Source organism: Equus quagga, chromosome 6 (genome assembly GCF_021613505.1).
Source record: "Equus quagga isolate Etosha38 chromosome 6, UCLA_HA_Equagga_1.0, whole genome shotgun sequence".
NCBI lineage: Eukaryota > Metazoa > Chordata > Mammalia > Perissodactyla > Equidae > Equus > Equus quagga.
Window position 1 is genome coordinate 81,865,101 of NC_060272.1, and position 17,457 is coordinate 81,882,557.

The window sequence follows — 17,457 nt, forward strand, 5'->3', positions numbered from 1 at the left end:
ATCCTGAAGGACCCACAGGTGGCAAAGGCGGGCAAGGGTGCTACGGCTGACACTCATGTGTAACGATAAAGGGAGCTTTGGCTGTGCAGCTCCTGCCATTCCCAGGCACGAACGTGTCAGAAGGATGTTGACAGGTATGTGCCAGAGCTTGTCCCAAAGTGCTCACTCGTTGCTTTGGGAAATCAAGAAGCACTTGTGTATCATTTTAAAGATTCTTAGCTCTCTCTTTTAAACCCTCAGATCTCACAGGGTTCTTCGGCTCTGATTTCTTCAACTTATTATCTGCTAGGGTCAGAAGAGACCTGAAGCTCAAAAACTCCTTCTCTCCAGCTTTGCTCAGAACAACACCAGGCCAGTGATCACGCAGGCCACAGCAACACATAACTGGAAATGTGAATGCCCTTCTCCCCACTTCATGGGGCCTCCACGGGCAGAGCTGGGGGAGTGAAGCAGGGGTTATTTAAGGATGAATTAAATGAGCCCTTACAAAGGGAGACCCAAAGCTGAATTTAGGGTCAGTGGCAGGAAAAGGCTGAATTGCTTTGCAGAAAAAAATGGGAGGAATTTGTGTGTGCCTGATAGCAGGAAGAAAAGTAAGGTAAACAATGTGCCTAAGTTCCTCAGTTGTAGAAACAGTCAAGGAAGTTTTTTTTTCAGGAAATGTGAGGAAGGCAGCAGACTTCCAGAAAATCTGTAAGTAGTGGTTCAGATCTGTTTTATCTACATCTTAAGGGGCACAGTAATATAAGCGATTTGCAGACACATCTCCTGAAAATGAAAACATGAAGTTTTCAAGGACAGTGCATTCAAATATTAACAATATCATAATTCCATTTATCCCTCTAAGAAACAGTCTATTTACAATGTCCCATGGTTGTCCCTGACAGGGAGGGAGTGTTGCTCTGAAGATGAAGGAGACTTGCAGTTTACACAGGAGAATGGCATGTCTTAACAGGCTCAGGGGACAGGCCACCTAGGATGGACTCACAGTGACAGTGGCCAGGAGACCCTCAGGCACATTGGCCACAATGATGCCAATGAGGAAGATGATGGAGTCCAGGACATAATACTTCATGGACACCGCGATGATGAAGAAAAGGATGCCAATGGAGACGGCCACTCCTGCCACAATGTGAACAAAGTGCTCGATCTCAATGGCAATGGGTGTCTTCTCGTGTCCGACTCCGGAAGCCAGTGAGGCGATCTGACCAATGATGGTGCGGTCACCCGTGTTGATGACCATGCCAGTTGCTGTGCCTACAGGTGAAGTAGACATTTTATTCCAGGGGTTCTCAGCTAGGAGAGGACCACAGCCTGCTTACAGGTCCTCTCTTTGGTATCCTACATGATCAAAGGGCATTACAAAGCACATGACATTACAAAGGCCAAACATCAGTTCTCTAGGCTCTTCAGTTGCATCTTTTCTCTTGGAAAGGCTTTGTAGCAAGAGACGATAAAGAGATAAAAATATAAAGCCTGAGGACGGAGAAGTGATATGGGTGGGACATGTGGTCCTGAGAGCCAGCCCGACCTACCTTCCAGACAGGTTGTGGAATAGAAGCCGATGTTCTTTGTCTCCAGGGGATTGTCATGGGTAAACTCGCAAGAGCGGGACTGGGGTTCAGATTCCCCAGTGAGAGACGAGTTATCTACCTAGAAGAAATTTTGAAAAACGTTCAAGATTAGGCATCTTGTTCCCTGCCCTAGTTACACTGAGACCTGGAAAGACAAGAGGAGGCCAGCTAGTTCTGAGCATAAACCTTGGGGTGCCCCGTGACACTTACCTTACAGCCCTGAGTAGACAGCAACCTGATGTCTGCAGGGATCTTGTCTCCTCCTTTAATCTCCACTATGTCCCCCACTACCAGCTGCTCTGCAGGGACCGTCTTCTTCTCTGAATCTCGAATGACAAGAGCTTGCTGTAAAAGCAAAATATGACAGATGCCTCAGTTCCTGAAATGATGCAGACCCTCCTCCATCTACAGCTCACCAAACCTCAGGAATGGGAGGCAATGGAAGCCGCAGCTGTCAGAACACCAAAAAAGGAAACAAAAGACTTTTACTTGGGACCTGAAGACCGTAAGAACTATTTCTTCTTGAGGAGGAGCTCATAGAGAAATTCTTGGAAGCAGGAAATCTGCTGTGGGCACATCCAACAAAGCAACAGCCCTGGGCCTGGCAGAGAGGGAGCCAATGAAGGACGAGTGATCCTGGCTGGGATGCCTAGCAAGAGTCCTGAAGGTTAAGCCAAAGGGTTTAATGACCTTGCTCAGGTCAGGAAAATGAATGGAGTGGGAGGTGGATCTTGGCACCAGACTCCATGCAGAATCCCCTCCGGCTGGCAGCTCTGCGGCCCAGGGACAGCATGGTTCTCCTTCTGTGCTGACTGGTGCACAGTCTCCCAGAGGACACCTGACAGGTTCCTGAGAGAAGCGGGGAGCAGTGGGCCTCCCACGCTGAGTATGTCAGGGCAACACGCACAGAGGCTCCGGAACAGGAGCAAAAATGGTCACAGATACAAAATCCCAGGCTGATCTCCCTGGTGACCAGTGAACACTCCTGAACTTCTGCAGTTATTCTCAGAAGCACTTGGATTACTTTTGTCCAAACAGTCCACCAATGCTTACAGACAGTACCAGAAAATGTGGTGCAATGACTGCTTCTGTCCTACTTTATTCCTGACTAAGCATTTTCCTGTGTCTTACCTCAGTGACCATCTCAAAACCCTTGAGGAAATAGGGGTTCAGAGATCAGGTCACTTGTGTAAGACAATGGGGCCAGGGCTTGAGCACAAACCCTCTGTCCCTAAGGCCCCACTCTCCTCCTCATTTGATGCTCCCTCACTTGAAGTCATGCAGAGCCCAGAGAGGGATGGCTGCCACTCACCTGTGGGATCATCTTACTGAAGCTGGCCATGATATTGGTGCTTTTTGCCTCTTGGTAGTAAGCAAAGATCCCTGTTAAAATAACGACTAGGGCAAGCACACAGCCCAAGTACACCTGGGTGAGGAGGAGAGACATCAATCAGAAAAACAAGCATCAGGAATGAGCCAGCTCCTGGAGCTAGAGCTTGCCATGGGAAGGTGAGGGAGAGGGCAGTTGTGTCCTGGTGTAACTTACAGGCCATAAAATTTACCCACTATAAGTATATAATGAAATGATTTTCAATAAATTTACACAAGGTGCAGCAGTCACCACAATCCAGTTTTAGAACATTTCCATCATCCTAACAAGACCCTTTGTGCCCCACCCCCCACCATCAGTCATTTCCGGCTCTGGCCCCCAGCCCTGCGACCACTGATCAGCTGTCTCCAGGACGTGCCTACTCTGGACATTTCCTATCGATGGGATCACACAGTGTGTGGCCCTCTGCATCTGGCTTCTTTTAGCCTCACGTCGACTGACTCAGCTCTGTGGTTTTGGTTCTCAGTTCTCAGCAGGCACAGATGCTCTCCGTGTGAGAGGGAGAGAGTCCAAAAATACTCCACATGGATACAGACCCTTTTTTTTTTCCACTTAGAACTTACAGTATTTCTCTCTCTTTTATTAAAATTCATGCTCATACTGTCTCTGAGACATCAGAGAGTCAGATATAATTTCTATTTTACAGCTGGGAAAATTGATCTTCCTAAACCCTTGCAGTGATTGATCAGTGGTGGACTCTTGATTCCAGCCCAGGGCTTCACTCATAAAGACCTTACTTTATGGTTCTGTTATCCTCTGCTGCTAATTTAGCAAAACCAGGAAGGAGACCCCCTGTGCCTTACGCTGTCTAGGGACGAGGACTTATCGTTGAAGTACTGAATCCCATACGCGATCCAGCACAGGATGGCTCCTATCCACAGAAGGATGGAAAACCCCCCCACCATCTGCTTGAGGAACTTGACAATCTCCGGGGTTTCCTTGGGAGGGGTGAGGGCGTTGGGCCCATTCCGAGCCAGGAGCTCAGCAGCTTGGGTGCTGGAGAGACCCTGAGAAAGCCAAGCAAAAACAAACAGGAATTAGACATTTCTCCGCCCTCAGGGGTTGGAAGTCACACTTCCACGTTGCTACCGTGCCCAAGGAGGCAGGTATTACCATGTGCATGGAGCCCCCTCCACCTGCCTGGAAATCCTGTACTATCATTCACAAGGATTTTTCCCCACAAACTGTCTTTTATGGAGAAAGTCTTTTGACATACCTTTTCTCTCTAATTATACAGTAAACAACTTAAAAAGTAAGGACATTATCCTTGTTCATTTTTGTGTCCTTTACAAGGTCTACTGCTTTTTCTGTAGTAGAGGCTCAAATATTTGTTGAATAACTGGATTTTGAGTCACCAACTTGATATCATCACCCCCTATTTGCAATTCCTTTTCCAGAACCCCAGGCTCCTCTTTCTCAATGACTATTGAACATTTCCGCCATGCGGTTCCAAGGACATTTCAAATAGTATAATTCAAAATAAAATTCCTATCTTCTCCTCCTTACTGCCTTCTCTAGTCTCTCACCCCCTGCCCCACCATGGCCCCGTCCACCATGGGACCAAACCTCCTCTTCCTCCTGGTTCTCCACCTTGGAAAACGGGATTAGGGATTCGTTCAAAACCCCTGCAACGCAAAGTCCAATGAGTTATTTCTCTGAAACGTCTCCTGAATCTGCCTCCTTCCTTCCCATCTTACTGCTGCTGCCCTGTCTCAGATGCTCATTTCACAATCCTGGACTATTGTCCCATTCTTCTAGACCCTTCCATCTCCCACTTAAAAAATACATATGTATAGATATATTTCTAGATATCTATATCTACCTTCTACCTGAATTGCCTTTTGAAAACTAATCCTATCAATAAAACCACTTTCCTGTTTAGAAATTGTACCCCTTATACAACTAACATAGTCCTTACCCCTGAGTTTAATACGAAAGCGCTTGACAGTTACACTCGTCACCTCCCGCCAGCCTCATTTTCTGCCTCACTCTCCCCTTCCCATGCACGCTGGCTCCCGGGACCCTGGATGGCTCTCCAGATGCACTCTGTTCTTTCTGGCCCTCTGGGTACTCCGCCAACTGAATCTGAATCATCCTCCTATGCCCCAATTCAACCACCGCCCCATCCGGGGAGCCTCCTCTGGTCAGAACTTATCATTCTCTCAGCATATAAATGGTAACCCTCTCATCTGCCACCTAAGCAGAAGAGGGTGAATGCTGACCCTTTCCTCCATGCCCGCCTCTCCTGCTCACTGCCTTCCTCCTGAAGACCAGGGATCACCTGCTCCTCTTTGCCCCTCTTACTGCTACTCCAACGTGTTGCACATAGTAGGCATTTTTGTTGACTTGAACAGATGTTACCAAATCTCCTGATGTCAAGACACCAAAACTCTTGAAATTTGAGTTTGAATGCATAGAAGGAAGCAGTACCTCTGTAGCAGGAGAATTTGTGAGAGCTCAGGAGCACACTAGTGTGCCCTGGAGGTGTTGTCCCTTCCTAGAGGAGGTGGACAAGCCAGGTTCTGAGACTTACTCTGGATCCTTGCTTTTTAACACCGGTTTTCCCCATTCTTCAATAAGAACATTATGCTTCCTGGTTGCAGGGAGTAAAAGCAACTTCTGACCAAGACAATGAGGAAGCATCTGAACCGTTCTGGGGACACCACAGCTTTCCTCCACACAGTCAAGAGAATTATGACCAACCATACAGCTCAGCGGAAGGCTTGACCAGGACCGTGGTTGAGAAACACCAGCTCCTGAGGTTAACCAGCCCTCTCTCATGCCAGGCGTGTGGGTCACTGGCGTCCTCAAAGTCACTCATCCTAAAGGTGCCGTGCTCTTTTCCACACACCCTCAGCACACAGCCTTCTCCTTTGTACACTCAATGGGCTTCTCTTCCCTGTCACCAGTTCCCTGATGACTCACCGTGACGATGTTGGTACCATATTTCCTTTCCAATTCCTTAATGCTGAGTTTGTGGTCCTCCTGAAGTCCATGAAAGGAACAAGAGAGTGAATTAGATAATTCCGAAAGACTCAAACCCTAAGCTTTGACTAGCCCATGAATGCTGGGAGCAGCACTGGAGGATGGGAGGGGGTCAGGAAGTGTGGGAGAAAAACAAAGAAGCCTTGTGCCAGGTGGTTGCTGCAGGGACGGGAGAGGCGAGCTGCAGGAGAGACTGGTCCTTCTGACACACCGGCCAGGGGACTTTCTGGCCAGCCCCGAAGAGTTCAGGCGTAATTTGTCAGTTACCACATAGTAGCTGTCTTTAGTTTTTATGAACAAAACAGTGCATTTCACCTCAATCTGATCTCCAACACATTCGAGTCCTGGCACACCTGTTGTCCAGACACTGGCTGTTGGGATCCTTAACTCAGACCTGAATTCTGGGATTAGTTGAGGGTGATGAACAAAACCAAAGCACATCATCTGTTCTGACAACTCCTCCCTGTGCAGCCCTCCCTGGTAGGTAGTCTCTGGCAGAGAGAAGCACGCCTTTCCTTATTCAAGGACTTGAGACTCAGTTCACCGGTTAGAGAAGACCTGCAGATTTAAAACCTGCCAAATAAATACCAGTATGACCCATACTTGCTAATTTGCCACAGATTCATTAGACTAAAGCAGTTTCTCAACCTTGGCATTACTGACATTTTGGGTCAATAACTCTCCATTGTGGGGGCTTCCACCCACTAGATGCCACCTACTTGCTTCCTCTCTCGAGAAGTGATAACCAAAAATGTCTCCGGACATTGCTAAGTGTCCCCTGGGGGATAAATCCTCCTCTCCTCTCCCTTTGAGAACTACTGCACTCAAGGGCTAGAAGCCTCTTCCTGTAGCAGAAAACCCCACACTCAGGATTCTGTAAACTCTGACTGTCCGAAACAAAGACTTATGCTGATTGGTACCAGACCACCTCTTTTCTTAAGTTTATGCAAACAAAGTTTCATGTTGCATTAAGAGATTAGACTTACCAATAAAAAATTTTTTGCCCTCTCCTCAGCCAGCTTCTGCTTTGCCCCTTCATTCATTATACCGATTACCAACTGGATATGGATTCAACAGATTAAGACACAGTTCTGGGCACACTATGCTCAGTTCTGGGCAGATACAATAATGGATGACTAGAGCCATTGTTTGCATGGACGCCTCAGACTTTAAGCGGCTTGTACTGTGAGGCAGAAAATCTTTCCTCCCCCCTTTAGCCCTGGCTTCAGGGATGAGAGTATGGAGAAGAGGAAGGAGGTGGGGGATGTCTGGGGTACACTTTGCTGGCCAGCCCTGGAGTAGCACAGGACAGCATCCAGCAGCTCAGGCTAGGGTCATTAGCAACCTATTGTTTATTCAGAAGCCAGAGAGACTTGCTTCCTTATCAGGTTCTAATTTGCTGGAGAGGTCCAGATGCAAGAGCATCCCAGTATGCTGTCACAAATTAGAGGATTCTCGTGAGAAGGCTGGGCATGAAGCAGGGAAGAAAGATGCTCCTCTCAGCCCGGAAGCAGGGGAACACTTTGGCTAATACTACGGAAATTATTCTTCTGTATTACACATCTTGACAAAATGCTCAAAGAAGGGAGATCTCACTATAATAAACAGGCATATAACAGAATGGATACATGTTCATGTTACAAGTAGCAATTTCAAGGAAGACTAGATATGTCGTCAATCCTAAACGCCAGAGATGCACAGGAAATAAGAACGAGGAGCTACTGTCTGACTCTATGCCAAGTCTTGCCTGCATTCTCTCACTTGATGCTCTCAACAACTCTAAGGGGTAAGCACCGCTTTTAATTCCTGTTTTTCAAACTAGGAAACTAAACTTCAGTCGAACTGAGATTTGAACACAGGTCAGTCCAATTTCAGGGTCGCGTTCTTAAACGTCTCTCAGAACACATACGAACAAATGCCTAGTGGCACGCCAAGAATGCTTAATGAGCTCTCCAGGAAAAATAAATGAAAAGCCAAATTTCGAGCTACTACACGTCAGTCAGCTTGCCAAATTCCCACGTATCTGACAACTGCTTCTCGAGCCCACGGGAGCTTGTGCCAGTGCCAGCATCGGCATACAAACCTCAAGCAGCCATGGAGCTCTAAAGCCTGCAGGGACCAGCAGGGACAATGGAGCACCAGCTCAGCTGGCTGTGGGTCTCCCCTCCGGCACTCCTGCGACTACCGGCACTGCTCAGGGCGGCAGTGCTGTTCTCCGTGTGGCCAGGTTTAATAACACCAAAGTGCTTCTTCAATGGTAATAACATCGGGCTTCCATTAAGCACTTTACTCACAAAATACTCTGCCTGTTATCCTACTTTCCCCCTGACAGACCCACGTAAATTATTTCCAATTTACATAAAGGAAAAGGAGCTTCAGTGATGCTAAATAGTTTGCTCCCAGTTACAGGTCAATCAGCAGAGAAGCCGAACCTCGGCTGAACCTGAGGTCGTCTGAATCCAAGCCCAACGTTCTTACCCCTGGAACTATTCTTTCTCAGCCGGCCTCTATACCAGAAATCTAGCAAGGTTGAGTGGTTTTGGTTTCCTCCTGGGCGGTTCCAGCTCAAATAGTTTTACCTTATCAGCAAAAAACTGAGCGCATGGTTACTTCTTTGTCAATGAAGCAGCCAGGAAGGGGAGCGGCGGCCATGCCTGTGGGGCCTGGGTCAGTCTCTTGCCCGAGTTCCACTTGGGAGTGCCTGCACCAGAACGCAGGAATCCCGCGGAGGCCTGGCCCCGGGGCAGATACTATCACACCGTTTTTTAAAATCTTAAACAAGGAAACAAATCTGAGATTTTCAAGTCTTTGGGATTGATCTTTCTTTAGTAAGAGGTAGGTTACAGGGGCAAGCTCTCAGGGGGAGGGGCAGTCCTCAGTGGGACCCATTTGGCTGAAGGACCAACTCAACTGACCAGATCAACTTCTTTCTTAAGCTCCTCTTTCTGGTGATTCTTTTTGAGTTCCAAGCGCTTGTCCTTCAGGCCCCTGTACTTCTCCTTGCCATCCCCCGTGTCCGTTTTCCCCACGTCTTCAGTTCCACTGAGCTCCACAGAGTAAATTTCCGGCGTTTTCTGAAAGAGAAGCAGACGTGCAATATTGGCCCAAGGCAGGTTTTCCGAAGCGGTGCAGAGCATGTCTCCTGGCGGGTCAGGAGCTCAGGCAATGGAGCCCGGCCCTCCTTTCACCCTCCTGGGGAGGGAGCAAGGCGCAGCGTTGCGGGATGGGCTCTCCCCACCTTCACTTTTCTCTCCTGTCCTCTCCTCCTGGCTCAAGGAAAGGCTGGGTGGGGACAGGCCTGTGGCATCTCCCTAGGTGGACCCCTCCCTGGAGGTAGGGAAGTGGTTTCCCCCAACTCGAGACAAGATCCCTCCCAGGGGCCGAAGAGCCTCCCTAGCACCTCGTTCCCGCAGGACACTCTGGCCTGCGTCCCGTTTCTTGGGTGGGGGATGCCCACTCAACTCATGCACCCAGCACCGGGCAGGAGGCTTTCCAGACCACCACGCGTCCGCGCCAGCCCCAGCCCGCCGCCGCGCTCCGCGCTCCGCACCGGAGCCGCCAGGACCCCGGGGCCGCTGCCCCGCGCGCAGGGACTCGGCCCTCCGTCCAGCCAGCCCCTCGCTGCCGGCGCGCGCTCGGCGGCCCTCCCGTCCCTCGCACCGGCCGGGGCGCGGGGCTGCACGCACCTGGGCCATGACGCGACGGGCGCCGCCGCCCGCGGAGCGGTCCCTGCGCGCCTCCCGCGGCCGAGCGCAGCCGCTGCCCCGGGGCCGCAGCCCGGCCTTAAATGCCACCGCCGCCCACGTGCCTGCGCCGAGCCGGCCGCGCCGGACGGCCCGGGGGCGGAGACCCGCGCGGCGCGGCGGGGCGGGGTGGGCGGCCAGGAGGGGCGGCCCTGAGGCCCGCACCCCGTACCTGCCGCGCCGGGCTCGCCGTGGTCCGAGCTTTGTGAACACTCACACCCGCTTTGCTCTTTTAAGTTTAATTCGCTTGCCAATAAAGGAATTTGTAAAAATATGTGAGCAGAGGAGGGAAGTGCAGTTCCTGGCAATGAAAGGCCACCGTGTGGCCGGAGAATGGATTTCGAGAAGCAAACGTGGGTCTCAGAGTGAATTTCGGAAGGACCGAGAGAGCCTCTGAGGAGTAGCTGTGATTAGTTTGCAGGATCCAAAGAAGAACTTGGAGTTCTGACACAGTTTTGGCGGGAGAGGGTGGACAGGAGAGATGGAGGATACAGAGCAGAGCCGCAGGGCGGGGAGGCCGGAACTCGGGGACGAGCTTGCCTCGTGGGAGAAGGGAAGCTGTGGGCTCACTTGCTAACAGCCCACCCATCCGCCAGCCGGGATGGAGATCGCCCTCGCCCGGAAAATGTTCCGCGCAAATCTGCCGGTCCTCCCTTCCCCACTCCCTCCTTTCTTCTTCCCGCCTCCCTCCCTTTCCCCCTCCCCCGCCTCTTTTCTTTCCGAAAGAAAAGAATTTGAATTCAGTCCCCTGCCCCGCTTGTGGAGCAGGGGCAACACCCATGAGCCACTCCTTAACTAAATCGTAAGAAACAGGAAGTCTGTGGACATCTGGTATACAGATACACATCACAGGTTGTCTGGTGTTGGAGAGCACATTAAATTCTAGTTCAAACTCAAGCAAGAGTGGACTTCTGGGGAGGTCTGAGTGTTGTCCTTCCTCTCTCCTGGAGAATGCTCTTTCGAGAAGAGATTTGAGGATAGGAGTAAGGAGATAACAAAATTTGTATGAAACTGATGTTCCCACTCTTTGCTGGGAATCCAAAAGAAAGGGTTTTGCAGGCACAAGTGTCTGCTGCTGACCTTGACCTGTTCTAGCCTCTTCTCCACCGTTTTGGACAGGTATGGACTAGAGAAGCAGGATGCTTAGAGAGATGCCCCTCAACTCAAGTCTAGTTCAAACTTCAAGGGCAAACCCCGATTCACAGTGACTTGACTGGGGGGGGGGATAGGAGAGCAGGAGGTGGAGAGAGGAGTAGGCTAATGAAGAGGTGATGGCATAGGTTTAAAAATTACTAAATTGTAGCAACTCCCCTTAGAGAAGGTTGCTGTTTATTCTTGTTGGTGTCAAGTTTGAAAAAATGTTAGCTACTATCAAACTGGACCAAAGAGAACATTGTCAGGTTCTCCAGCACCCCTCTAGTCCTGCAGACTAGGTGCCAGTCTCAGCTACTGTTGCTGTGGCCCTTGTGGCAGCCTCTGATGCCATCAGGTGTCCTGGACTGTGACTTCGACCAAAGAGGACAAATCTTGTCCCCCCCACACTCACCCTCACTCCAGGTTATCGCTTTGCTGTCACTGGTTGTCCGGCTCCACAGTCCAGACCTCCCATTATTCCTTGAGGAGAGTGGCCTCCAGGTATCTGAGAGGCAGGCACCGGGATAGTCCTCACCTAATAGAACTGTGACCTGGATCCCCCTCCGAAACACAGACTCATCTCGTTTCAGCCACCGTGCTGTTCGGTCTCCCATGCTGTTCTGGGCGATGACCCTGAATTCCACCCAAATCTAATGACCTTTCTTGGGCTGGCCATAAAGGTCAGGGTACGTACAACCTGGATACCTCCTCAGCTTGAATATTCTAGGAGCAGCTTCCGCTTGAGGCTGAGTTTTCCTGTCTTTCAAAAGAGGGCTATCTATCCCAAAAGTCTTTTGTAGGACTGTTCTGATTGACAAATATTACATATTTGGGATAGGCTGTCATAATATATGTAACTATTCCTAGCTCTTTTTTTTTTTTTTTTTGCTGAGGAAGATTGGCCCTGAGCTAACATCTGTTGCCAATCTTCCTCTTTTTTTTTTGGTTTTCTCCCCGAAGCCCCAGTACATAGTTGTATATCCTAGTTGTAGGTCATTCTAGTTCTTCTATGTGGGATGCCACTGGAGCATGACTTCATGAGTGGTGTGTAGGTCTGCGTCCAGGATCCAAACTGGCGAACCCTGGGCCACCCAAGCAGAGCAGAAGAACTTAATCACTTGGCCATGGGGCTGGCCCCCTAGCTCATTTTAATCAATTAATATACTTAATGTATTTGAAACTGTACTAGACAAAGAGGGTGGGGGGGTGGAAATGGTACTAAAATTTTGTCATCTCTGCCCTTGAGGAAGTTACTCTTGAGTTGGAGAGGCAAGATTAATGAATAAACAATCGTAAATGACCTAAGACAGGAAAGAATTTAGCACTAAATGGTGCAGGCTCTAAATGCTTTAAGAGTTTAAAGGAAAGATAGCAAGATCTTTATTAGAATTAGTTATTCAGATTTTTTTCTGTCCCTTTGCACTCTCCATGAAAGGTAGGAGAGAGGCGGAAATAGCGGCCACCTTAGGGTTGGTCAGTGTGTCAGTTCCTCTTGGCAGAGTCCTGGGTAAACGGCTGTGCACCGCCGCCTCCCGCGGTGCGGGTGTGGACCCGCAGAGAAGAGGGTCAGGCGACAGGGGGAAGCTCACTTCCTGCCTCTCGGGCGGGCGGGTCCCCGCCGCTGCCCACGGTCCTCTTCCTCTCCCAGATTCCTCTCCCACGCGCGCGGGCTGTCCCCACACCTGTGTCCACGCTTCGTGCCAGGCTGTGACTAGGCAGCGTTTCTCCACCCATGAGAGCCGCCCGGAGTTGAAGTCAGAATGAAAAAACAAAAACAAAACAAAGCTTCAGCCAGGCACCCTTCTCCACGGTGTCCTCGGTGTCCTCGTTTCTTGCTTTACTGTATCTGGACCCCGGGGATGGGCGTCGCAGCATCCTGCAGAAAGGAAACTCGCCTTCGCAAACGGGCGGCCCGCGCAGCGCCACAGCGCCTGCGTCCTCCCCGGTGGGCCTAGCTTCCCGAATGTTCGGTTACTACAGCGTTTATGCTCTGTGACTTATTTGGGGTAATAAAATCCTTTTTCAAAAAATTACCATTTCCTTTTAATAGGTGGTTGAAAAAAATTGCATTCTGCAGCCTTTCGATTTTTGTTTTTAAGGTGAAAACACGTTTTTCCCCCTTGAATCATCTTCACCTTTGTCATGGAAGTTATATATACACACATGTGACATATATGACGTATAACATACAACATGAAGGACATTATTCATGCAAATATGCTTGGCTGATTCTGCAGGAATTCTCCTCTTTTGAGTGAGGTGACACTCTCTTGGTCACCAGCTCTCATATTCTTCAGAGTGAGGGAGCCAAAAGCAGACACTGTGATATTTATTCATTCGTGAAATATTTATTGGGGGTTTGTGATCTGTGCGTAGCACTATACTAGCTCTTTCCTCTGAAGGAGCTTTCAACCTGGTTGAGGAGATAAGATACATCACCCCAGGTTAGAATGTCAACACAGGACATGTCAAAGCCCACACGTGGTCCAGCACTGAGTCAGTGGGCAGACGCCAGGGTTCCAGAGGAGCTGAGGAAGGAGCGAGCTCTATGCGATGGGATGGGATGACGCTTGCATGCGGGTTTTGAAGGCTGGATAACCTGAGACAAGCAAGGAGGAGGAGGGCGGTGGGAGCCGAGCAGGAGGAGAAGGCTGGGAAGGAACATTGAGGCGGCTAGGGGAGAGCAGGGGCCTGGGAGCCGGCGGTCCGGCTGCGGAGGTGGGCCTGTGCCTGGCCTGGGCTCTGTCCTTCTGCCCCGGGGAGCCCTGAGGGTGAGAGCACCATAATCAAAAGGACGTTTCGGGAAACACAAGAGGTTCTGCAGCAAACCCAAGAGCCCTTGCGACTCTGTGAAGCTGCTGGTCTGGTAGCTGTCCCCCGTGAGACTTGAACCCAGTTCCCTTTCTTCTAGGGAGGTTCCTGTCGGTGAGCAGACTGGAAACGAAGGAGTTTGCCACTTTCTTCCTGTGTGCTTTAGTACCCCAAACCCCTGAGCATGTCTAGTGTCTAAGCAACTGTTATTTCAGACATAATTTATCTGTTCTATCAAGAGTGTTTGAAATGAAACCAGGGAAAGGGCAAGTGATGGTCACCCAGTCGAAGTTAGAGAAGTTTATAGGACTCTCCCCTCTCCCTGCCCCGAATGGATGTATTTTTATCTTGTGTTTCCAGGGCGAACTGAGCTGTGTGGGGGAGGAGAACTATGGAATTAAAGAACGTCATCTGAGACATGACCGGTCTCATCTGCAAAGATCAGCGTCAATCTAATAATAGTGATGGGGTGCCGTCATTCTTTACCATGATCTAAGTTAATTAAAAAAGTAGAGTTTGACCTTTTTCCAGTGATTAATAGAACTGTGTTCATCTCCCCCAATTTTCTTGCCTGATCTGTCCCTTGTGAGATGCCAGCTTCGGTGTTTGGGTGCACCAGAAGAATGACCTTGTCTTATGGGGTCAGTGTTCCATATTAGCCAGGCGCAGATAGCTATCACTTCATCCTCTTGGTCGTCTCCCTCTTTCTCTCTGCTGTACTTTAGATAATTGTCTGTGATAACCCAACATCTTAAGTTAGCATGAAGTAAGTTAGTCTAACCCTATGAACATATCTATCCTGGGATCAGCACTTCAAAATCATAAAAATTCACCCTAGAAGCAAACGGGGAAAAAAAGAAGGAACACATCCCAAATTCCTGGTCTCGTTCACACCAGAGCACAATTGGGTTCTTGCTGATCCAGAAAGGTGCACAGAGTGGACCATGCCACAACCCAGCGAAGAGTTCAAAGCGTGGTTAGAGACTTTGGGCATTTTGTATGTAAACCCGAGGAAATAAAAACAAGTCAAAGAAATGAGAAACTGCTCCAAAGGGACAATTGGGAGAAAACGGCAGCTACTTGGCTGCAGATTCTCCTGGGAGGGTCCCCTAAGAGGAGAGTGGGTAGTTGAGGTTCTGAAGTTTTACCCACCATCACAGAGGGGAGGTGGCAAAGGGTCAGACCTGCTCCCAAAGTGCATCTGGGCACTGGGGGAGAAGTGGGAAAGCTGGGAGGAAATCCTTGGGACATTTACATGTGTTCTCGTGGCTGTCAAAGTGTCCCCTTAGGACATAAAGCCACTGGCTGCTGAAGCACAATGCGTATTAATTAACATGCGTCCAGCATGATTTCAGCCTGGGAAACAGCCAGAGTCAGAAACACAGGACAAACTGCATTCAGTTAATCAACAGATGCAGGAGAACAGGGCCTAACTGTCTGGAGCTGTAGGGACAGGAAATTAAAAGGGTCTCGGTGGGGCTGGTTATCGTCTCAGTCTACTGGCTCCACCGTCACCAGCGTCCAGCCACCACATTTGAGCAGTATTCATCCCCGGGGGCCTCTGAGACTCTGTGCTGACCATTCTCCTCATCTGAATCTCTCTTTCCTCCCTCTTTGGGTTGCCAGATAAAACACAGGGCTCCCGTGGGAATTGCATTTCAGATAAACAACAAATAAGTTTTAGTATGTCTCAAATATGGCATGGGACTTACTTATAGTAAAACAGTTGTTCACTGTTTAGCTGAAATGCAAATTTAAATGGATGTTTTTATTTGCTAACTCCGGCAGCCCTGCTCTCTAGAGGCGTTGGGGGTCAGGCCTTTACTGCGGTGGGGGGTGGGTCGCATGGCTGGAGCTGAGAAGAGCTGTGGGAATTCAATGCCTTCTCAGAACCAATTTTCAATTTTAGAGGTGACCAGCAGAGGGAGTACATTCTACAAGGGCAAGTGAGCTCGGGATACCTAGATAAGATCGTCCCCCAAGGCCACCTGTGATCACTCAGGCACCAAGAATTTAGAGAGCACCACAGACTGTGACTGCGTGCCAATGCTTCATTTCCGACTGAGCAATGGACAGCTTGGGTAAAAGACAAACCCCAAACAAACCAACCAGGAAAAAACCCCACCAGTAAAAGAAAAGAAACAACAAACAAACTCCAATGATAATCAGCACAAAGAAGCCACGAACTACAAGATTATAAGAAAAAACAAATTGTGAATGTTTCCCTTCTCCCAGGGCTGCACAGGATTTGGAAGCATGCTGCTTCTCTGTGAGGCTTCCTTTGAGTGACAGCCCGCCTCACACTCTACCTTCCCCAAAGGGCTGAGGCATTCGTAGTCTCGGCTGACAGGCTCCTGATCCCAGGGTTTCAGGAACAAGGACATATGCTCTTTGGTGCCATGTCTTATCTTTCTTTAGGTCTCTCAAAGACATGGCCACAGTGACTGGCACGCAGTATGTGCCTCCACGTCTCAATTCTCTTGGAGAAAGGAAAGAATGTTTTTTAAATATCATTTTAAAAGGAGGTTCCACAATCTCCCTTCATCACCCCTATTTTAGCGCTTGACTCTTGCAATTGGGAAAGTTCCTTATAAGCTACTGAAAAAGTTATTTTGCAGCTAGAGTTTATTTCTGGATGTGAGCAGGTCCTGATAAGAGAAAACTAACGTGGTTCAAATTTTTTGTGAAACCCAAAACATAAAAGTAGCTATTTCTTTCCAGCTTGAGAGAGAGACTTAATTTCTTTGCAAATAATTCTGAGTCAAGAATCTGTAGACCTGAATTCTAGTCCTGGCTTTGTTGTTTGCTGACCGTGATGCAGGGTCGGTGAGCCGAGGAGTCAAAAGAAAGATTTCTTGGACTCTCAAGATCTGGCAGTAGTGCTCTTTTATTTAGAGAATAGTGTGGAATAGCATGGGGACAGGACCCATGGGCAGTCAGAGCTGCTGCCGCCGCTTCTGCTGCAAACATGAGTGGAGAGTAAGGCTAAATTTAAGGCATAGGTATGTGAGCCATCTCTTTACAAGACAAAGGAAAGAACACGTAAAAAAGTTAAAATGGTATCAGTGCAGGTGGGGTCTGGCCATTGGGTGGTCCCACAACTTTTAGGTAAGAATCAAATCGGATTAAGTAAAGGCCAGAAGTCACCACCCTAAATCAGTTACATGAGGTTGCCGGACAGTAACCAACTTAAGTTCGTGCCTTTGGCATTGATTAAGAGTTTCTAGAGACGAGGTCATCTCCCTTCTTGCTGGCACAGAGAGGGAGGCATCCCCACAGATGGGGGTTTCCCCCACAAATGTAAATGCCTCCCAACAAAGGGCAAGCAAACTCTGCTCCTTGGAGCCTGCTTCTCATCTGCAGTTTTAAAAGTAACCAGCCTAAAATCCTCATCAACCGTATATGCTGGGGTAAGACATTTAACATTTCTGTGGCCTCAGACAGTGTCAGAGCTGAGTAGATCAATGGTTTCCATATCTGACTGATCACAGAATCTCCTGGGAGTTTTGAAAATTCCCTGGACCCCACACCCAAATAAGACTGGGATAAGTCCTGGAAGTTTATGTTTATAGACTCCTCAGGTGATTCTTCTGAACCAGTGGGCTTGAGACCTGCTGGAGTGGATCGTTGGTCCTCCACCTGTGCATACTGATGCCTGGCCCATCAGAGAGTCTCTTCATTGGGCTGGTGTGAGCTGAGGTTGAACCACTCCCCCAGATGGTTCTAATGTACAGCAAGGTCAAGGGCCCTGGACTACATGCTCTTTAAGATCCTTCTACCTCTAATACTTTATGATCTGAGAACATTTTCCCTGCCTTCA

General features: G+C 49.2%; 1 protein-coding gene across 1 annotated transcript in view; it reads right to left on the reverse strand.

Moving 5' to 3' along the window:
* ATP12A (ATPase H+/K+ transporting non-gastric alpha2 subunit) overlaps positions 1–9,717 on the reverse strand; it is a 28,777-nt gene extending 19,060 nt beyond the window's left edge. The window contains exons 1-8 of the mRNA XM_046664464.1: positions 9,636–9,717; positions 8,865–9,023; positions 5,890–5,949; positions 3,768–3,971; positions 2,887–3,000; positions 1,785–1,919; positions 1,536–1,653; positions 989–1,257 (exon numbers count right to left, since the gene is read on the reverse strand). Coding sequence (XP_046520420.1) covers positions 989–1,257; positions 1,536–1,653; positions 1,785–1,919; positions 2,887–3,000; positions 3,768–3,971; positions 5,890–5,949; positions 8,865–9,023; positions 9,636–9,644 — 1,068 coding nt within the window. The 5' untranslated portion in view covers positions 9,645–9,717. The remainder of the gene's footprint in view (positions 1–988; positions 1,258–1,535; positions 1,654–1,784; positions 1,920–2,886; positions 3,001–3,767; positions 3,972–5,889; positions 5,950–8,864; positions 9,024–9,635) is intronic.
* Positions 9,718–17,457: the final 7,740 nt, after the last annotated feature.